Source organism: Arachis stenosperma, chromosome 6 (genome assembly GCF_014773155.1).
Source record: "Arachis stenosperma cultivar V10309 chromosome 6, arast.V10309.gnm1.PFL2, whole genome shotgun sequence".
NCBI lineage: Eukaryota > Viridiplantae > Streptophyta > Magnoliopsida > Fabales > Fabaceae > Arachis > Arachis stenosperma.
The window spans coordinates 18,225,747-18,244,827 of NC_080382.1; the positions used below are offsets into that span (position 1 = coordinate 18,225,747).

At 36.1% G+C, this 19,081-nt stretch overlaps 3 protein-coding genes across 3 annotated transcripts; 1 reads left to right on the forward strand and 2 right to left on the reverse strand.

Annotated features, from left to right (window-relative positions):
- Positions 1-3,192: 3,192 nt before the first annotated feature.
- Positions 3,193-4,745, reverse strand: LOC130933793 (uncharacterized). Its single transcript, XM_057863406.1, has 3 exons — positions 4,157-4,745; positions 4,025-4,114; positions 3,193-3,746 (listed from the first exon to the last, which is right to left on the reverse strand). The coding sequence occupies exons 1-3, from the start codon at positions 4,743-4,745 to the stop codon at positions 3,193-3,195; spliced, it is 1,233 nt and encodes a 410-aa protein (XP_057719389.1).
- A 2,019-nt stretch (positions 4,746-6,764) lies between these two features.
- On the forward strand, positions 6,765-13,854 carry LOC130933114 (protein NETWORKED 1D-like). Its single transcript, XM_057862628.1, has 5 exons — positions 6,765-6,783; positions 6,964-7,183; positions 7,751-7,896; positions 8,122-12,281; positions 12,506-13,854. The coding sequence occupies exons 3-5, from the start codon at positions 7,785-7,787 to the stop codon at positions 13,688-13,690; spliced, it is 5,457 nt and encodes a 1,818-aa protein (XP_057718611.1). The 5' UTR covers positions 6,765-6,783; positions 6,964-7,183; positions 7,751-7,784; the 3' UTR covers positions 13,691-13,854.
- Positions 13,855-14,032: 178 nt separating this feature from the next.
- On the reverse strand, positions 14,033-15,980 carry LOC130933115 (protein ANTAGONIST OF LIKE HETEROCHROMATIN PROTEIN 1). Its single transcript, XM_057862629.1, has 2 exons — positions 15,681-15,980; positions 14,033-15,416 (listed from the first exon to the last, which is right to left on the reverse strand). Exons 1-2 carry the CDS (start codon positions 15,844-15,846, stop codon positions 14,347-14,349), a joined length of 1,236 nt encoding a protein of 411 aa, XP_057718612.1. The 5' UTR covers positions 15,847-15,980; the 3' UTR covers positions 14,033-14,346.
- Between the last annotated feature and the right edge of the window lie 3,101 nt (positions 15,981-19,081).

Below are 19,081 nucleotides of genomic sequence, written 5' to 3' on the forward strand. Positions count from 1 at the left end.
CAAGGGACGTTATTTTTTATTTTTAAATAAGATTTGCTATTTTTGTACGGAATAAAAATTAGATTAGCATTTCTTACTTTATCTCCACGTATATTTAGTTTGCCACATTGATTTTGAATTGAGCATAAAATATATTTTTCTTGGTCAGTAGTCATAAATAATGACAAAAAAGCAATTTGCTTATCTATCTATCTACTTAATATAATTTTTTATTATTCATGTCAATATATTTTAGTTCAGAATAATATATATATAAATCATCCGAATTATTATTACCTAGTTATGCTTAAGATAATAGAGGTGGTCAAATAACAATGGAGCTTCATGCCCATAAAAAATAATTATTATAACTCACGATAAAAAGTTTAGTTATATTAGTATATGACATTATCACAATCATAATAATTATCTGTTGAATTATTAAGTGTTTAAATTTATTTTATGATTATTTTTACTATTTTTGTTTAATAAAGTAATTAGTTCTGCCTTTTGTTATTAAAAAATACACAAGGATGTGAATTACACTTTTTTAATTTTAATATGAGGGTAGCTTTGGTGTATTCCATCGATATGGAGGTGTGACGTCAATTACAGGAGTGTGGGGGCTGCGAAGTGAAATCGGACGGTCCGATTTGGGGGTATGTAATCGGACGGTCCGATTACTGGCGTGGATGGTGAACAAATCGGACCATCCGATTTGCGCACCATGGCCACGCGTCGAGCATGCAGGAACTCAGGGAGTGGACCCCTTCTCACATTGGAGTAAAATCCCAGCCTTCCATCTAGTGCCCCACTTCGTTCCTCTCTCACTCTCAAACCCTTCTATCTCTTTCAAAATCCATTTCCTTTCTTCCATTGAAGCTTCAGTAGCAAAAAAATTCAAGGAGGGGGACCAAGTTGAACAATGCCAAGGAGACGAAGAACAAAAGATGTGAATCGTCCAGAATTACACATTATTAATTATCTTGATCAATCTAATTATGTAAGTTTATTTTATTAAATTAATTTTTTTAATTTAAATAATAATAATTAGATTACATGCAATTTTTATAATTAGTGAATGTATGCTGTTAGTTAGTTGGTTCAAGTGTTAGAGTTGTGTAAATATAATTAGTGAACTAAGTGACATTAATTTATTTATCCTGAACGAGGTATTATTATTATTATTATTATTATTATTATTATTATTATTATTATTATTATTATTATTATTATTATTATAGTGACCGTTAGTTTAGGTTTAGTTTAGTAAGTTAAACTAGTTTAGATAGTTAATTACTGTAAGAATAATAATAATGTGGTTAGTTAGTAGAATAATGTATGGTTGTTAATTTAATTTCTATATGTGCCCGTACAAGAATAATAATAATAATAATATACAAGAAAATAGTGGGGAATCAGTTATATAAATATAAATTAGATATTATTAATAGTTATTACTATAAACCAAATAGGATTTAGTTTAGTTTAGATATTGGAGTTAGAATTAACAAATATAATTTTATATTGCTGTCGAGTAATAATAATTAGATTTAATTTTAAATTTATTTGAGTTTAACATTCATTCATTTTATCTATTTACATTAAACGAATGGAAATCGTTATTAAGAAAAGGTTAGGATGTAGATATTAGAAAATATAGCTTTCATGGAAATAATAGTAATAAATAGATGTTAATTTTAGTTTCATTTAAGGTTTATTGATTATGTTATGTTGCTTATATGATAATGAGAATGCAAGAATGTTAAATATGGTATGTTAATTAAGCATGGTTATATTTGATTAATGTGATATATGGCTATGTTTTGTAGGCTTCACGAATGTTAATATGCGATCATTATATGCCACCGGATCCATATAATCCAATTGTGGAGGGACATTTGAGGGAGACTGGATTTTATTACGTTTCGCAGATTGGAGTTGTCCAATGTCAATCGGCATTGGTTAATGCTCTGATCGAGAGATGGCGGCCCGAGACGCATACTTTTCATTTTTCAATTGGCGAGTGTTCTGTGACGTTGGAGGATGTTGCGGTAATTTTTGGGCTTCCGACAAATGGTCTTCCAGTTACAGGACCGACTATGAGTAGTTATGAGGCGTTAGAGGTCGAATGCCTCCATCATTTTGGTATTGCACCCAGGAAGACAGAATGTAGAGGAAGTTTTGTAAAGTTGACTTGGTTTCGGAGACTAAAAGAACATATAGTCTTAGATAATGATATTCAGGTTTAGAGGTATGTAAAGTGTCACATAATGTTATTATTTGGGACCATTATGTTTGGGGACAAGTCTGCGGCAGGAGTGCACTGGAAATTTCTGCCGTTGCTCCGTAACTTTGGCGGGATTAGAGAATTTAGTTGGGGTTCGGCATGTTTGGCGCACTTGTATAGAGCATTGTGTAGGGCTACTCGTGTCAACTGCAAGGAGATTGATGGACCGCTGACCCTTCTGCTTACCTGGGCTTGGATTCGTTTACCATTTCTCTCGCCTATACCAGGCAATCCTCGAGTCTTTCCGCTTGCTAATAGGTAAGTTCAAACATCATCTGCTTTGAATAAGTGCATCACCTTTTAATTGAGAGTTTTATCATAAGTTGTTTATGATGGGTTGTTTGATGTCAGATGGCGTAATTGGGACCGTGATGAACGGGCTTATAGATATCATTCTCTAGCGCACTATAGGAGGGTATTGGACGATCTGCAGGAATGACAAGTATGTGATATTCAGTTGTCTTTATATTTTTCATTAGAAGTATTATTATCTGGTGTGTAATACTCTGTTATCTTCAATGTGTTCAGTTTGTTTGGGAGGCTTATGCAGTTGAGCGCATTGAGGCGGGTCTGATTCCGGCTGACATCCTCCACCACTCGGTTATTTGGAGTGCAACCGTGCCGCTGATCTCTTTTGAATGCATTGAGTGGCATGCATCTGATAAGTTGAGGAGACAGTTTGGTTTGAGTCAGGGTGTGCATCAGCAAGAGCGGAACCTAGGACATGCACATGGCGAGGTGTTGACTGGACCTAAGAATGAAGATTGGTCCGCTGTGCATTCATTCTGGGTCATGCAATGGACGAATCGGTATAGTCACATTCTTTCTGATCCACTGGTTCCATTACATAGTCCCTTGGATATTTACATGCAATGGTATCGGGGGGCATAAGGTGCCCACTTGCAATTGACAGATCTCGCATTTCAAGAGAATCTAGAGGTGCCCACTTGAACGACCGCTGATGGCTCTTTGTGACACATGGCCTCAAACCATATGGGCAAAGCTTCATACGAAGCTTCCCACCCGCCGAAAATTGACTCCACTGCCTTCTGCTTTGCTAACCAGGCTTTCCGATAACTTACAGTGTAATTAAACTTCGACTGTACCTCCGCAATGACTGATTTTACTTTTATAGATGGGTCAACTTCTACCAACGGCTTAATTGCTTCTGCAATTGTGTCGGAACCCAATTTGGAATGATCTTGAGAAATGCATGCTCGAGTACACGTGTGACTACCATTGTACCTCCTTACCTCCCAGCAGTACTTTCGGGACATTTTACTCACCCTGATCAGCCAGTCACAACCGGAACCGTACTGTGTACATTTAGCATAGAATGTTGTTGGCTCCGACTCGTACACCCGATAATCTACGCCTCGACGGATTGTATAATCTTTCATCGTCTTAATCACTGCCTCCCTAGAATTGAATTCCATCCCCACCATAAATTCACCATCCGCTACAACAGTAAGCTCTGCTACATTCACACCAAAAATTATGTACTCTAATTAATAACTATAAATTGGTCATATAAATATAAATAAGTAGTTAAATACATAAGAAATAAAAAATCAACCAAAAAACTAAACGCTATTTACCGTAGTTATCATAACCGAACCGGTCATAATTAAATCAAATTATTAAATTATAAGAATAAAATTAAGCTGAACAAAAAAAATAAATAATAACACAATCAATATCAATATACCAATGTCGGAATCGGTTTGGTTCGAACCGGTCCGGCTTGGTTCGAACCGGTCCGGTTTGGTTTGAGCCGGTCCGGTTTGGTTTGAACCGGTCCGATTTGACCCGAACCTAGCCTGTTCGTCATGCTAACTGATAAATCTGTCATATTATTCTATCATACATTGTATCAAAACTGCATACCTGCATTCATATACTCAGGAAATTCCGGTGTATGCATGGCCTCCAAGTCCAGTGAGCGCATGAAAGTAGGCTCCACAAACGGATGCTGGTTTACTAGTGCATTTGCCACATCGGCCACATTTGCCTGCATAGTGTCCTCGGCCAGATCTCCATCTCCACCCGGATCAAGGCATTCATAATTACTTTCGAACTCCTCCTCACTATCACTATTATAATTTTCCATCTCAATATTCCGGTTTGTTTCCGACTGCTCAAACTCAATATACAGCTCGATGAATGATATATGTGAGCGAGTTTCCATGTACACTGAAAACATATCTTGCATGCTCGCTTCATCGGTTACATATTTGATTTGAAACTGAACGAACCCACCAAATACAGATACTGGGTTCCTGTATAAAATGCACGATATTCTCCTACATATTTGAGAATCCATCTTCTCACAAATTACACCTTTAAATTCTTCAAATGACAATGTAAATGGAATAATAATATCCAATGGATTTTCACACACAAATTTTACACCTTCAGCTGTTTGTAATAAAATCTGCCCATGATAATAAATCTTTAACAATACTCTATCATCCATTATGATGTACTCACAGAAAATACTCTCAAACGTGATGCAAATAGGATCTTCAAACAATAAACATGAAAGCTGCTGCCGAAACAATGAACAAGAAGAAGAAAGAACTAAAGGGGTTTCAGAAGAGAAATTTCAAAGACTAACAAAAAATGGAGACTTCGGGTAATGTTGAGGTATATATAAAACCATAAATCGGACGGTCCGACCGCATGCCAACAGTAAACTTTTACTACGCCCTGAAATCGGACCGTCCGATTTCATCACTTTCAAATTCAGAATTTCTAGCATTCAGCAAATCGGACCATCCGATTTCAGTTAACCTAAACAAAAATATCTCAGCACCATGTAATCGGACGGTCCGATTACTATGCTCGAAATTTTCACTCACCCACAAATCGGACCGTCCGATTTGTGCACCACCTACTCTAACAAAGAAATCGGACGGTCCGATTACTAGCCCCTACTCAGCTAACTAACGCCGTCACATTACTGTATTATCTCCTCAAACCATCATAACGTTGAATAACACACGTTACTTTCTCATATGAAAATTAATGAGCCTGTGAATTAAAAAATAATTACATATATAATACGAGTTATTAAATTGTCGAAAATATTTCTATTACTCATACCAAAAAGACAAAAATAAAGGTGATAAGAATTCACATACAGATATCTTTGTTATTAATTATTTTAATAATAAAAAATTATTAGATAATAATTTAGTCAAATTTATCAAATAATCTCATAATTATTAATTATTAACGTTACATAAAAATAATTCAGAAATAAATATAAATCAAATGCAATTTAGCTTTGCTTTAATTTGTATGGTACATATATAAGTAGGGTTGTTAAAGCAAGCAATCAATATTATTGCCTAAGAAAAAAAAGTGAAACAAAAAGAAAGAGTCATTACATATTTTTGGTAGATTCAGGTAGGAGCGTGTATGACATTTTCTCTTTTGTGTATACCATTATTTTGGCACAATTATTATTATTATTATTATTATTATTATTAGTATAGTGTTTTGCTTTTCTTTCACTTTTCAGTTTTCAGTATTCATCCAATGACTCACCATTGCAGCAACGGCAACAAGAGCCTATTATTATTTTTTCTGGTAAATAAATAAATAATTATTATTATTATTATTTTGACGGAGAAGTCGTCACTGGTCAACGTATTAATTTGATAATTTGGTGGTAGATGGAGAATTGGACACTACGATTTGATTTCACATTGCATTAACTCCTTTAACCAAACGTAATATTTATTTCCTCGTAAAATATACGCAACAACGTTCGGTACATTTAATTTGACTCTTAATTTTATACATATATAATAATAATACGATCTTGCCAAGAATATCACAAATAGATAATTTAAATAGATTAATAGAAACATTTTTTAAATATTTTTATTGCATTGGTAATACATTAGAAAAATTAAAAATTTCCTAATTTAATTTTTTTTAACTAATATTCTTAAATCACTTTTTAGGTAAATCCTTAATAATTTATGTGTAATTATATGTTGTACATACATTTAGTGTTATTCAATATTGTATCACGGATATGGAGTTTTCCTTTAAAAATATAAAAATAAATAAATACAAAAATGAAATATTTTGGCTAACATAATTTAATTTAATTAATTAGTAATCACTCTTCTCTTTTATTCGAAAATTGATTATCTTATTATTATTATTATTATTATTCAAATAAAAATCAAATAAAAAGGCCAACAAATTACTCTTCAAATGACGTAATCTTTTCGTCAATAAATTATACCTCAAATGATATAGTCTTTTCTTACTTACTTAGAAGTTACGAGTTTGAATCTCTTTATTTTTTGATTAAAAAAAATATAATCTTTCCATGTTCATCTAGAGATTTCGTATTCGAGTCTCACTCCTAACTTCGAAAAAAAAAAAAAAGACTTAGCGTTGAGAATCTAAAATCATATCCCAGAAATATTGCTTTCCATTTCCACTACAATCTCTCATTTCCAAAATCAATGTACCAAATTAAGGCATTGAATGTGAGTATCAGATGCTAAATTACATATCAAAACATGAGTATTCTGCATACCAATTGTATGATATAATGTTTGTGTTGATGGTTTTATTCATACATCTATTTTTCTTTCATTCCTTTTTCTTTTTGGAGTCTCTGCCAACTTTGTTTTGTATTGTTTTTTGTTTGCTTTACACTTTAACAGTTATGAGAGATGCTTAGGACACTCCTACCAACCTATGCTCCATAAAAAGCAAACCAAAGAAGGAGCAAGAGAGAGAAACACAACATTCTAAACTGCAACAACAGAAAACACAGAGATCTAACCAACATGGGCTGAACTCATGCAATGGATTGAATAACAAAGAAATGTTTCTTTTGTGTTGTCTCTGGTAACTGGAAGCTGAAGTTTCTTTTTTCTGTTGGTGAGTTTCTTTGTTCTTTTTATCTGAATTATGGAGTTATATTGTTACAGTTCTTCATGGAGTGATTTCTTCTCTTGAATTATGAGCATTTTAGCTTTTAACTGATCTTAGTGTTTCATTGGTGTTTGATATATTGATCATGTGGTTTGAAGAAAAAAGAATAATCTGATGCATAGTAGTCTCACTAATTTATGTTCTTGTTTACTAGCCAAATTCTATAAACAATTTTTTTTGTTGGATGAATTTTAGTTATTCTTTTTTCTTCCTATTTTGTTGGGATCAGTTCAAGCTCTGACTTGTCAGACTTTTGTTTCATTCACATTTGGAATCAAAGGCTTCAACTACCAGGCTATGGTTTATCTGAAACTGAGGATTTTTCATTTCTTTTATGTCTGTATCGATGATTCTATGCAAATGCAAGTGGCCATGAGAGAATTTTGCTTCCCATAATTTGAGTAACTGTGCTTGCATTTGCTGTCAAATGCACATTTAGTTGCTTATGGTTTTACTTTGATTTTTCTTTCTTGATGTTTTTCACTGATGATGTGTTGTTTCTTTCAACATCAGAACTCAGAAGACACAGTGCTGGGTTCCCTAAGTGATGGCTGCGGCTCTGTCACATTCTGATTCTGACTCTAAGATGAAATATTCATGGTGGTGGGACAGTCACATAAGCCCCAAGAACTCCAAATGGCTCCAAGAAAATCTCACAGGTAATACTTTATCTCTTTCTGCTAAAGATGTTGACATTGTTATGATTCATCCTCTTGCACCCTTTGTTATTGTTCTTAATTCTTTCCTATCATGCATAACTACTGATATTTGTAGCGTGCTTTACAAAACATAATTTTGAAGTAATAGGTTGAGATTTTGTTATTAATAACCATATGGTGTTCTCAAACACATTTGAATTAAGCACATCATCTCTTGATGAACAGATATGGATGTCAAGGTGAAGCAAATGATTAAGCTTATTGAAGAGGATGCAGATTCCTTTGCTAGAAGGGCTGAAATGTATTATAAGAAACGGCCGGAGCTTATGAAATTGGTTGAAGAGTTTTACCGTGCATACCGGGCATTGGCCGAGAGATATGATCATGCAACCGGAGTAATTCGCCAGGCTCATCGTACCATGGCTGAAGCATTTCCTAATCAAGTGCCTCCAGTACCAGCAGATGATTTGCCTTTAGTTTCTTCCACAGAGACTGAGCCGCACACACCGGTGACGCCTCACCATTCACATGGATTATTTGACCAACATGGAGCTCCTAATTATGAACCTGATACTGCTATAAGCAAAATGGGTCTAAAACAGCTCAATGATCTCATCATGTTAGGAGAAGATGCAAGTCATGTGAAGCATTTGGAAGGGCGTGCTAAAAGGGGCCTCACTTTTCTTGATTCAGAGGAGACTAATGGGTTAAAGAATGGAAGCCATGACAATGGAAGTCAAGGCTTATCCGAGTCTGAACGAATGACTAAAGCCGAGACAGAAATTTTGGCCTTAAAGAAAGCTCTTGCTAAATTGGAAAGTGAAAAGGAAGCTGGATTGCTTCAGTATCAGCAGAGTTTGGAGAGATTGTCCAATCTGGAATCAGAAGTGTCTAATGCAAGCGAGAATTCTCAAGGACTTGACGAACGCGCGAGCAAAGCTGAAGCCGAAGTCCAGACCTTGAAGGAAGCCCTTGTCGTATTGCAGGCAGAAAGAGAAGCCAATCTTTTTCAGTACCAGCAGTGCTTGGAGAAAATATCTACTCTGGAGCTAAGCATCTCTTCTGCTCATGATGATGTAAGAGAACTTAATGATCGCGCTATTAAAGCTGAAACTGAAACCGAATCCCTTAAGCATGACCTTGCTAGAATAGAAGCTGAAAAGGAAGCTGCAGTTGCCCGAAATAACCACTCCTTGGATTCGTTGTCAAAACTGGAGGAGAGATTAGAAGAAGCTGAAGAGAATGCAAGGAGATTGAATGAGGAAGCTAATATAGCTAGAAGTGAAGTTGAGGCCTTGAAGTTGGATATTGCTAAACTTACTGAAGAGAAAGAAGATGCAGCCCTTCGATACGAGCAATGCTTGGAGATAATTTCCAGTTTGAAGCATAAACTCTCATGTGCTGAAAAGGAGGTGTATAAGCTAAAATGGAAGATAGCTGATGAGGCTGAGAAGTTAAAAAGTTCTGAACAGAAGTGTCTTCACCTGGAAACATCAAATCTGTCTCTGCAATCCGAATTGCAGTCATTAACACAGAAGATAAGTTCCCAATGTGAAGAATTTAGTGAAAAGCAGAAGGAATTGAGTAGACTTTGGACTAGCATACAAGAGGAACGGTTGCGATTTATTGACGCTGAGACTGCTTTCCAAACTCTCCAGAATTTACATTCTAAATCACAGGATGACCTTAGATCTCTTGCAGCCGTGGTCCATAATATGGAGTCCCAAAATCAAGCTTTAGAGGATGAAGTTCACAGGGTCAAGGAGGAAAACAAAATTCTAGATGATGTCAAATTGTCTTCATCCTTGACCATAAAGAATTTGGAGGATGAGATATTGAACTTGAGGGAGACAATCAAGAAACTTGAACAGGAGGTTGGACTGCGAGTCGATGAAAGAAATGCTCTTCAACAGGAAATTTATTGTCTCAAAGAGGAGCTTAATGGTGTGAATAAAAGGCATGAATCCATGATGGAGGATGTAAGGTCAACCGGCTTAGACACACAAGACTTTGCCTCATCCGCAAAGAAATTGCAAGACGAGAACTCAAAGCTGAAGGAGGCATGCAAGGTAAATCAAGTTGAGAAAGCATCTCTTCTGCAAAGACTGGAAATCATGGAACAGCTTTTGGAGAAAAATTCTGTTATGGAGATTTCTCTTTCAAATTTGAATGCTGAGCTGGAGGCTGTCAGAGAAATGGTAAAGGTATTAGAAGAAACTTGCCAATCTTTGCTTGCCGAGAATTCCACTCTCGCTGTGGAGAAGGCAACCTTGTTTTCTCAGTTACAAACCACAGCTGAAAATCTGGAGAAACTCTCAGAGAAGAACAAGCTTTTAGAAAGTTCACTATGTGATGTGAATGCTGAGCTAGAAGGATTAAGGGTAAAGTCAAAGATCTTAGAAGACTCTTGCCAGTCACTTGATCATGAAAAGTCCAGTCTCTCCTCTGAAAAAGAATCCTTGATTTCACAATTGACAGTGGCTCATCAAACACTAGAAGATCTCGAGAAACAATGCACCGAACTTGAACTGAAGCATCTGGATCTAAAGTTGGAAAGGGAGTCCGCACTTCAAAAGGTTGAAGAGCTGCTGGTTTCCTTATATGCTGAAAGAGAAGAGAATTCTCGAGTTGTGCAGTTGAATGAAGATAATTTGGCTGAGAAGGAATTCATGATTCATATTCTCCAAGAAGATGCCAATCACTGGAAAGGGGAATATGACAAGGAAGTAGAAAGGGCTGTCCATGCTCAAATGGAAATTTTCATCTTGCAGAAAAGCATCATGGATCTGGAGCAAAAGAATTTTTCACTGCTAGTAGAGAGTCAGAGACTCTTGGAGGCATCCAAAATGTCTGATAGATTGATATCGAAAGTGGAGAATGACAATGTTCAAAAGCAGGTTGATGAGAACTCCATGTCAGAGAAAATTAAAATACTAAGGATCGGGCTGCTTCAGATATCGAAAACTCTTGACATTAACAGTGAGAACATGTGTGAAGATATTATTGAAAATCAGGAGCTTCTGAACCATATACATAGCAAACTTGAGGAGACACAAGATTGTTTCTTCACAGCTTGCAACGAAAGTGAGAAAAGGGCCATTGAGAATTCAGTTCTTGTCACATTCCTCAGGCAATTGAAATCAAAAGCAGAAAATCTTGTGACAGAAAGGGATACCCTTGATGAGGAGTTGAGGACCCAGTCTAAGGAGTTCTTGGCACTGCAAACGGATGTCAAAAATATACTGGAGAAGAATGAGGACTTGAAGTTGACAATAAGAAGGGGAGAACAGAAAATGAAAGTGATGGCGACTGAAATTGAGAATCTATGCAAACAGCTGTCAGAATTGGAAGAGGCTCACAAGAACATACAAGAAGAAAGTTGCAAAACATCTGAGGAGAAAAGTACTCTGTTGAGAAGATTTCTAGATCTGGCGGAAGAGAAAAGTAACTTGGAAGAAGAAATCTGCGCAATGATTCATGAGACAGTAGCTCAATCTAATCTTTCTCTGATTTATCAGAACATCATCTTTGAAAAACTCCTAGCACTTAAGGAGCTGAGTGAAGATCTTGAAAGACTATGTTCGGTAAATACCAACCTTGAGGAGAGATTGAAAACAATGGCATCTGAAATGGAAGATCCGAAGATTGGAAATTCACATCTGAAAGAGTCATTTGTGGTGTCAAAAATTGAACTACAACTAGTTGAATCTGTCAATGATCAACTAAATTCTCAGGTTAGAATTGGAAAGCAATTGTTGTCTCAGAAGGAAAAAGAGATTCTGAAAGCCGCAGAGATGTTTAGTGCTTTACGCGATGAGAAAACAGAATTGCAGAGAATGGTGGAACATCTTAAGATCAAGTATGATGAGGCCAGGCGATTACTTGAACACCAAGCTAGCCAAATTTTGGAATTGTCGTCGGAGAAGGATCGCCAAGATCAAGAGCTTGGATGCCTTTGTGAAGTGAATCAGAAGTTGGAGGCTGAAATGAGGCATCTGCAGCAAGAACTTAGGAAAACTAAACTTAGGGAGGAGGAGCTCAGTTATGAACTACAAAAAGGAACAAGGGAGATACAGCAATGGGAAACTCATGCTGCCTCCCTTTTTTCCGGACTACAAATTTCTGCTGTCAACGAGGCGTTACTTGAAGGGAAGGTCCATGAGCTAGCTGAAGCATGTCAGAATCTTGAACGCAGAAGCAACTTCAAGGGTATGGAAAGTGAAAGCCTGAAAGAAAAAGTTAATGAGTTAGAAGGCGAAAATGGAAGACTACAGCGTCAGTTGGCTGCTTATGTTCCTGCTGTCAGTGCTTTGAATGATTGCATAACATCCCTGGAGATGCACACTCTCTTACCTGCAAAATCTATTGACTACAAACAATCAAAGGTATTAATCAGCATAAATCTCTTTATTTTATTGATTCTCATTTTTTTCAAGTTCCGAATATATTATTTAGTAAAATAAACCAATTGAGTCTCTAGACCATAATTTAGATATCCATTAAATCTCATTTTATCCTAATGGCTGGTTATTTGATTATTTGTGATAAGCTTGGCACCAGTTAATATTGAAATATTTTATCAATATATTGTTTAAATGATCATTTCCAGGTTCAGAATTTGGTAAATCAGAAGTGCACTAGTGGTCGGAAAACTGGTGTTTATCAGGATGCTACTGCACCATCACTTCCAGATTTCCAAGACATGCAGAAAAGGATCAATGCAATTGAAGGGGCTGTTAAACAGATGAATGAAAGCTTCAATCCCAAGACTGAAATGAGAGAGATTCAAGAGTTAAAACCTGGAATCAGCAGGCGCCAAGTGAATATTCAACCAAATTGGCATGCTGTTCAGATGGATGAAGCAAAGGAGCGCCGGGGTGGATCCTTTCGCGAACATAAGACAGGGAAGTCAGTGCCAGATATCCCCATAACAGAGATTGAGTGTCTGCCGAAAGACATCATGCTTGATCAAATGGCTGAATGTTCATCTTTTGGTGTAAGTAGGAGAGGAACTCTTGAATCGGATGATCAGTTGCTGGAGTTGTGGGAAACTGCTAACAGGGATGGCACAATTGGCCTGAAAGTCAGCAACTCTCAGAGGATGGCCGCTGCACCTGCTGGCTACCGTCGCCAGGGATCAATCAAGGAACTGAAAAACAGATATCCTTCAGCACATTTCTTCACTGAGAAGGAATTGAGTGTGGACAAAGTAGAGGTCCCAAGAAGTTCAACACAGTCACGTGAAGAAGGAAACAGGAGAAAGGTTTTAGAAAAACTTGATTCTGATGCTCAGAAGTTGACAAATCTTGAAATTACTGTACAAGATTTGATCAAGAGGATTGAAATTAGTGAGAAGAGCACAAGAGGAAAAGATGTTGAGTATGACAATGTGAAAGAGCAGCTAGAAGCTGCTCAGGAGTCCATCACAAAGCTATTTGATGCCAACCACAAGTTGGTCAAGAGTGTCCAAGGTGGTGCCTTGTCCTCTGCTGGGAGGTCCTCAACAGATTCAGATGAGAGTGGTGGTGTCAGAAGGATGAGAATTTCGGCACGGGCTCGGAGAGGATCTGAAAAGATAGGACGGCTGCAGTTGGAGGTGCAAAGACTGCAATTTTTGCTGCTGAAGTTGAACGAAGAAAAACAAGCCAGGGGGAAGACAGTGGTTGATGATCCAAATTCGAGAGTCCTTTTGCGAGATTATCTCTATGGTCAGACAAGAATGAAGTACCAGTTGAGGAAGAAGAAGAAAGCGCACTTCTGTGCATGCATACAACCTCCTACTAAGGGAGATTGATTCAGCTTAATTTTAAGCACAGTTCAGTACATTAGTTACTTAAAAAGATTAACTTTCCTGTTTCTAAGTTTTTCTTTGTAGCCTAGAGATGACACTGAACCTTTCCCTGATGTACATGTTATGTCAAGTTCACTCTGAAGAAGAGTAGGATGAAACTTTCACCATTTCATTTTCCGAGTGATCTTCATCTTTTATTTTTTTTCTTGGTTAGAAGTGCGGTCCATATCATGGCTATCACTTTTGGGGTTTGCTAGTAGGTGACAATGACATTGACAAAAAAGACTTGCTAAGAATCAGAACAAGAAACTATCAAATGAACAATTGAACATTTATCTATTTAATCTCAAAATGTGCTATCTTTACTATTGAGAGTCACATGATTTTATTGCCCTTCTTTTTCTTCGTTTTATTTGTGCTTTAAAGAATCTTTCCATCAGCATAAAATGCAACAAGAATGGAGAGGGTGTGCCTCTAATCCTCTTGAATTATGATCAGAAATATTTCTTGCAATAAGTTATCCACAAAAGTAACAAACCTAAAATTACATTCACAAAATACAAGGAGATTAAGAAACTTATGCTAAACTCAACTCCGAAACAACTCAGTTCTAAGTTCTGCATCAGAATGCTGACACCAAAAGTCATTTTAGATCAGATTCACAAAACATCAGAACTACCATGGACATGTAACTGCTTAGCATGTTGTAAATGCTTGCACAAATTTTCTCTCATGGCCTTCCCTGCTGGATCAACTTGCTTGCAATGCTGTTCACGATATCCCGAATCATGATGACCCGACAAGGCAACATCTGGATGCAAGGTGTCTTCACAATCAATGATAATGTTATGAAGCAAACAACATGTCAAGATAATGCTTGGTAGTTTCCTTTTATCAGGTCTCCACATAACCTTACTGAGGATTCTCCAACTTCCCTTTAACAGTGATAATGCTCTCACTGCAAGAAACCTTACAGGCCCATGTTTATGATTAAAAATGGACTGTGCACTTGATATGCTATTCCCTTCATAAGGAGTCATAAGCCATGGAAGAAGAGGATAACTGTGGCCACCCACTATATACTCTCTTATCACATCCCCTCCACCTAAAGTCCTTACATTTCCATTCAAACGATCCCCATTCTCGGTGAGTTTGAAAATCGTCGAACACTTCAACAATCTGGAATATGTCATGCCCCCAGGCAAACCAGTGACCATATCAATGAACCTCATCTCGTGATCCACAATCCCCTGCAACAACATGCTGTAATTCTTCTCCTGATCACACCAGTCATCCGAGGTCTGCACCGCCGGAAGGGTCATCATGACGTGTGTCGCGTCAACAGCTCCACAGCAATTAGGCAGCCCGTAGGACACTTCGAAACCATGCTTGATCTCTTGCATCCTGTCGAAATCAGGCCAATTGAGATGGTGCCTGGCACGTTCCTCCAGTGCCTCAATGAACCTCCAAGTGACCTGAGAGACAGTCGATTGGCCAACACCGAAGGCGGCTCCAACTAAAACCTGAGACTCGCCAGATGCCAGCCTTCTAAGGGCAATGGCAACCTGCTTCTCAACACTGAGAAGCCTTCCCTCAATGTTGATTAGGCCAGATGGAGGCCTAGATATGAGATCCTCCCTAACAAGAGAACATATGTACTCAAAAGTACTCTGTGACATCCTAAAGAAATACTTAAACCCTTCTGCCTCATCAGTAGGTACACTGTACCCTGCAAGTTAACAATTGCATTATTCATCAACCATATCCATAAGACAATCAAATCAAACACAAGGAACCGGAGAAGCTAATAATACCAGATACCCAATTTGAAAAATCCTTTCTTTTCCCCTTTTTACTTTACCAACTAGACATAAAATTTGAGAGATGTTGACAATTGACAACAGAAAGTGATAACAGTACAGAAACACCTGCATTAAAAGGAAGAATGGATATAAAAGTTTGAAACTTTGAAAGAGGAGAATAATGGGGGTACCTGGAGCAGTGGAATTTTTGTGCCAGAAAGAGTCCCACCAATCGGTTTCGCCGGTTCGGGGCTCAACGGGGACAAGGGTGACCTCTTTACTGCTGCGCTTCTTGAATTTCTTAGTCTTCTTCTTCTTCCTTTTCGTCTTGCTCGATTTCTTCTGCAGCGGTGCCATTGATTCAAGTTTCAACAAAGCAAACACCAGCACCACCAGTAAAGTGAAGTCAAATTCAAGCTACCTCACACTATCTTTGGGGTTAAGCTTTTAATTTTTTTTCTTTTTCAAAAAAGGAAAAGAATGTTTTCAAAATTTTTATAAATTTCAATGCATTTTCAACTTAACTGAGATGCCTTATTTGTACTTTGAAGTGGAATATCTATTGACTCTAATATTCATTTAAGAGTAAAATAATAAAACAAAATATTAAAATATGAAGTGTGCCAAAATCCAAAGTTGACAAAGTGAAAATTAATATCGATTATACTTTTTAAGAACTATAGTATATATAATTACCAAAATATGTGGTTTTTCTAAATTTATATTGAAAAACTTATTAAAAAAGTTAACCAAATATGGTATTATTGTAGCTTGAAATTTCTAAATTATAACAACTTAAAATTAGAAAATACCTAAACACTAGATTAGAAGAAAGTTTATAATAAATTATTATTATTATTATTATTATTATTTTCTTTTTTTTATGGAGTTCTCATTATTATAAGTACCTTGTTATTAAGAATTTAAGCAATTGGATTTAAGGATACATATTATTGAACGGGAAAGTATAGGGAGACAATATTCTTATTGTACAATACATACAATACAATGGAGTTTAATTGAAATTAAAATTAAATTATGGGTAATTAATTAATTTTGATTTCTTTCTAATTTAAAATTTAAAACAAATTAGGATTATCCGGAATCGAACAACAAATTCTATCCTTCAAGACAGCGTGACTTCCATTCTCTCGATTAATCCGAGAATCTCACCGCTTCAGTCTTCCGTCCGATACCACCGCCATCACCACCGACAACCACCGTCGCCTACCCCCTCTCTCTTCCCTCGCTTCTCTTTTTCTTCCCTCTTTCTCCATTTCTCCTCAGTCCCTATACGTTACCCTTGGTCTCTGTGCAAAGCCCAACCTCAGTGCAATCCAGTAGCGGCTGAGCTCTGTGCCACTGTAACATTGCCTCTGCTACCTCTCTCTTTTCATTTTTCCCCTTTTACCAACGCAGGTTTCATGCTTCCTCCTATCCGTGTTCTTTCGTTTATTTATTTGAACTAATTTTTAATTCTGCTTTTAGTGTTTAGATTAGGTTTAGATTAATGGATTGATACTTTTTTTATTCCAAAATGTTTGATGGCTGGTTTCTAGATTGATTGCTGCTTAAATTAAGCTTAAAATCCCTGTTTACATATTGTGCACACCATATGCTCGATGAAATGCCTGAGTGAAATTTTTTGTTTAATTCTTATGTTTGGCCAGCATTTGTCTTAAATTTTGTTATCTTTAGGCATTATAATTCAGAATTGTGTAATGTTATGCTATTTTTAATGATGTTTAGATTGAATTTTGACATGGCACTTAATTATTAGTTTTGTTTAAACACCAAATTGGTTTAAAATTTTAAATTTGGTCATTTGATTAGTGTAATTTAAGAAGTGCATATCATGTTTAGTTAAGTGAATTGAATGAAACTACCTATTCATGTATGTTTTAAACATTCCACATGGTTGCCATTAGATTATTTTAAATTCCTATCCTTATGCCTCCATGCCATGCATGCACAAATAAATTTGGTCACAACTCACTTCACAATTGGAAATATATACTCTAAGTGGCTAGTTGATAAGTAATCACCCATGATATGCTTAATGCCTAGAGACCTGCATGAATCTTATTAGTGTAGTATATTTTTAAATAATATAAAATAGAACTAACTGCATTATTATTGTTAAGAGTTTTGCTTAAAATGTAAATTAAATAGAATAAAAAGAAGCATGTATGTTTAGATTAGGAATATATGTATGAGTATATATGATAGATAGCCTATGCTTAACGATACAACTGAGTAATGAAATAAGTGCATGATGGTTGTATGTGTTGCCTTTTGATATCGATGGTACACAGTGTGATGTAGCACAGAGAATAGAGGTAGTTAAAATGCTTATATAATAGGTAAAATAAAATAAGTAATTTAATTACTATCAATAGATGATGTTGATGCATTTTTTTTCAAGTTAATATGGGTAGGATGATGTGGTTCAGTTATATTTGTGTATCTTTCTCTATGGAATTTAGAGAGAATTTTTTTGCATCTCATTTATTAATTGTTTATCTAAATAGTTTTCATGATTTAATTTGGGTGTTTATTTCGTGATTATAGGTCATGCCACTATTGGATGTTACTGAAGTTGGAAGTGAAGAGATGAATTTTGGCTACATGGTTATCTTCAAACAGACACGTGAGATGTTCATTTCTGTAGACGATCGAATGTTCAATTTACTTGTGAATGCGGATGGTTATTATTGGCTCCCTATTTTTATGTGATGAATGTTATTTATGATTTAACTGACTATTGTGGTTTGCAAAAGCTTTTTCATTAACATGTTAATTTAGTGGGTATCTGGTCGTGATAGGAAAAAAATAATGCTACGGTATTTTCAGTCAATCTGGATGTTTATTTTTGCTTGATTTTGGATGTTCATTTTTCACATATAACCGAATGTTCATTATCATAGACCAAGAGATTGTTAGGTTTCACATTCATCCATTAGTTCACTGTTGCATCTGTTCAAAATGAATCAAATTAACTAGCCCCAGGATCAAATATCATGAGAAAAATGCTTCACCAATTCAACTCATTCAAAATAGGAAAATGAAAAACATATATCTTTGAATACATTCATAATTAAAAAATGTCATAATAGTAACTCTCTAGATGGTAACTTTCACTTTCAATCATTATGCCTAAGAGAATCCAAAAAAACACGATCACAACAACTTAACAATAGTTATATAGGATCCACGGTTACGTCCCTCTAATTGCACAGAAAAAAATAAATAAAAACCAATCTGATGTCACGCCGCTGACATCTGCAATACATTGCAATATGTTTTTAAATTAATAACTAATAAACAAGATAGATAACATGACAATGTAACATTTAAAGAATCCAGTCAATATTTGGCTAATCCCGTCAATATTTTGTTGTTGTGTTGCTTTATAGGCGTTTAGACTTCGACTAATATAGGACAGCAAAAAGGCTTGGTATTTTATGGCTTAGATTTTGGCTTGCGTTGTGACGTAACCAAGGGTAGCAAACTGAGTTAAGTGGGGTTATTGTTATATTTGTGCAAGTATGGTCTGAACTCTAAAATTACAAAATGGGCTCGAAGCTTTACA

Coding starts and splice junctions, on each gene's coding strand:
- LOC130933793 (XM_057863406.1), bottom strand. CDS start 4,745: ATGGATGATAGAGTATTGTTAAAGATTTATTATCATGGGCAGATTTTA. Junction 4,115..4,156: donor TCCTGAGTATATGAATGCAG/GTATGCAGTTTT, acceptor ATAATATGACAG/ATTTATCAGTTAGCATGACG. Junction 3,747..4,024: donor GCTCAAACCAAACCGGACCG/GTTCGAACCAAG, acceptor GTGTGAATGTAG/CAGAGCTTACTGTTGTAGCG.
- LOC130933114 (XM_057862628.1), top strand. CDS start 7,785: ATGGCTGCGGCTCTGTCACATTCTGATTCTGACTCTAAGATGAAATAT. Junction 7,897..8,121: donor GCTCCAAGAAAATCTCACAG/GTAATACTTTAT, acceptor CTTGATGAACAG/ATATGGATGTCAAGGTGAAG. Junction 12,282..12,505: donor TTGACTACAAACAATCAAAG/GTATTAATCAGC, acceptor GATCATTTCCAG/GTTCAGAATTTGGTAAATCA.
- LOC130933115 (XM_057862629.1), bottom strand. CDS start 15,846: ATGGCACCGCTGCAGAAGAAATCGAGCAAGACGAAAAGGAAGAAGAAG. Junction 15,417..15,680: donor CAAAAATTCCACTGCTCCAG/GTACCCCCATTA, acceptor GTTAACTTGCAG/GGTACAGTGTACCTACTGAT.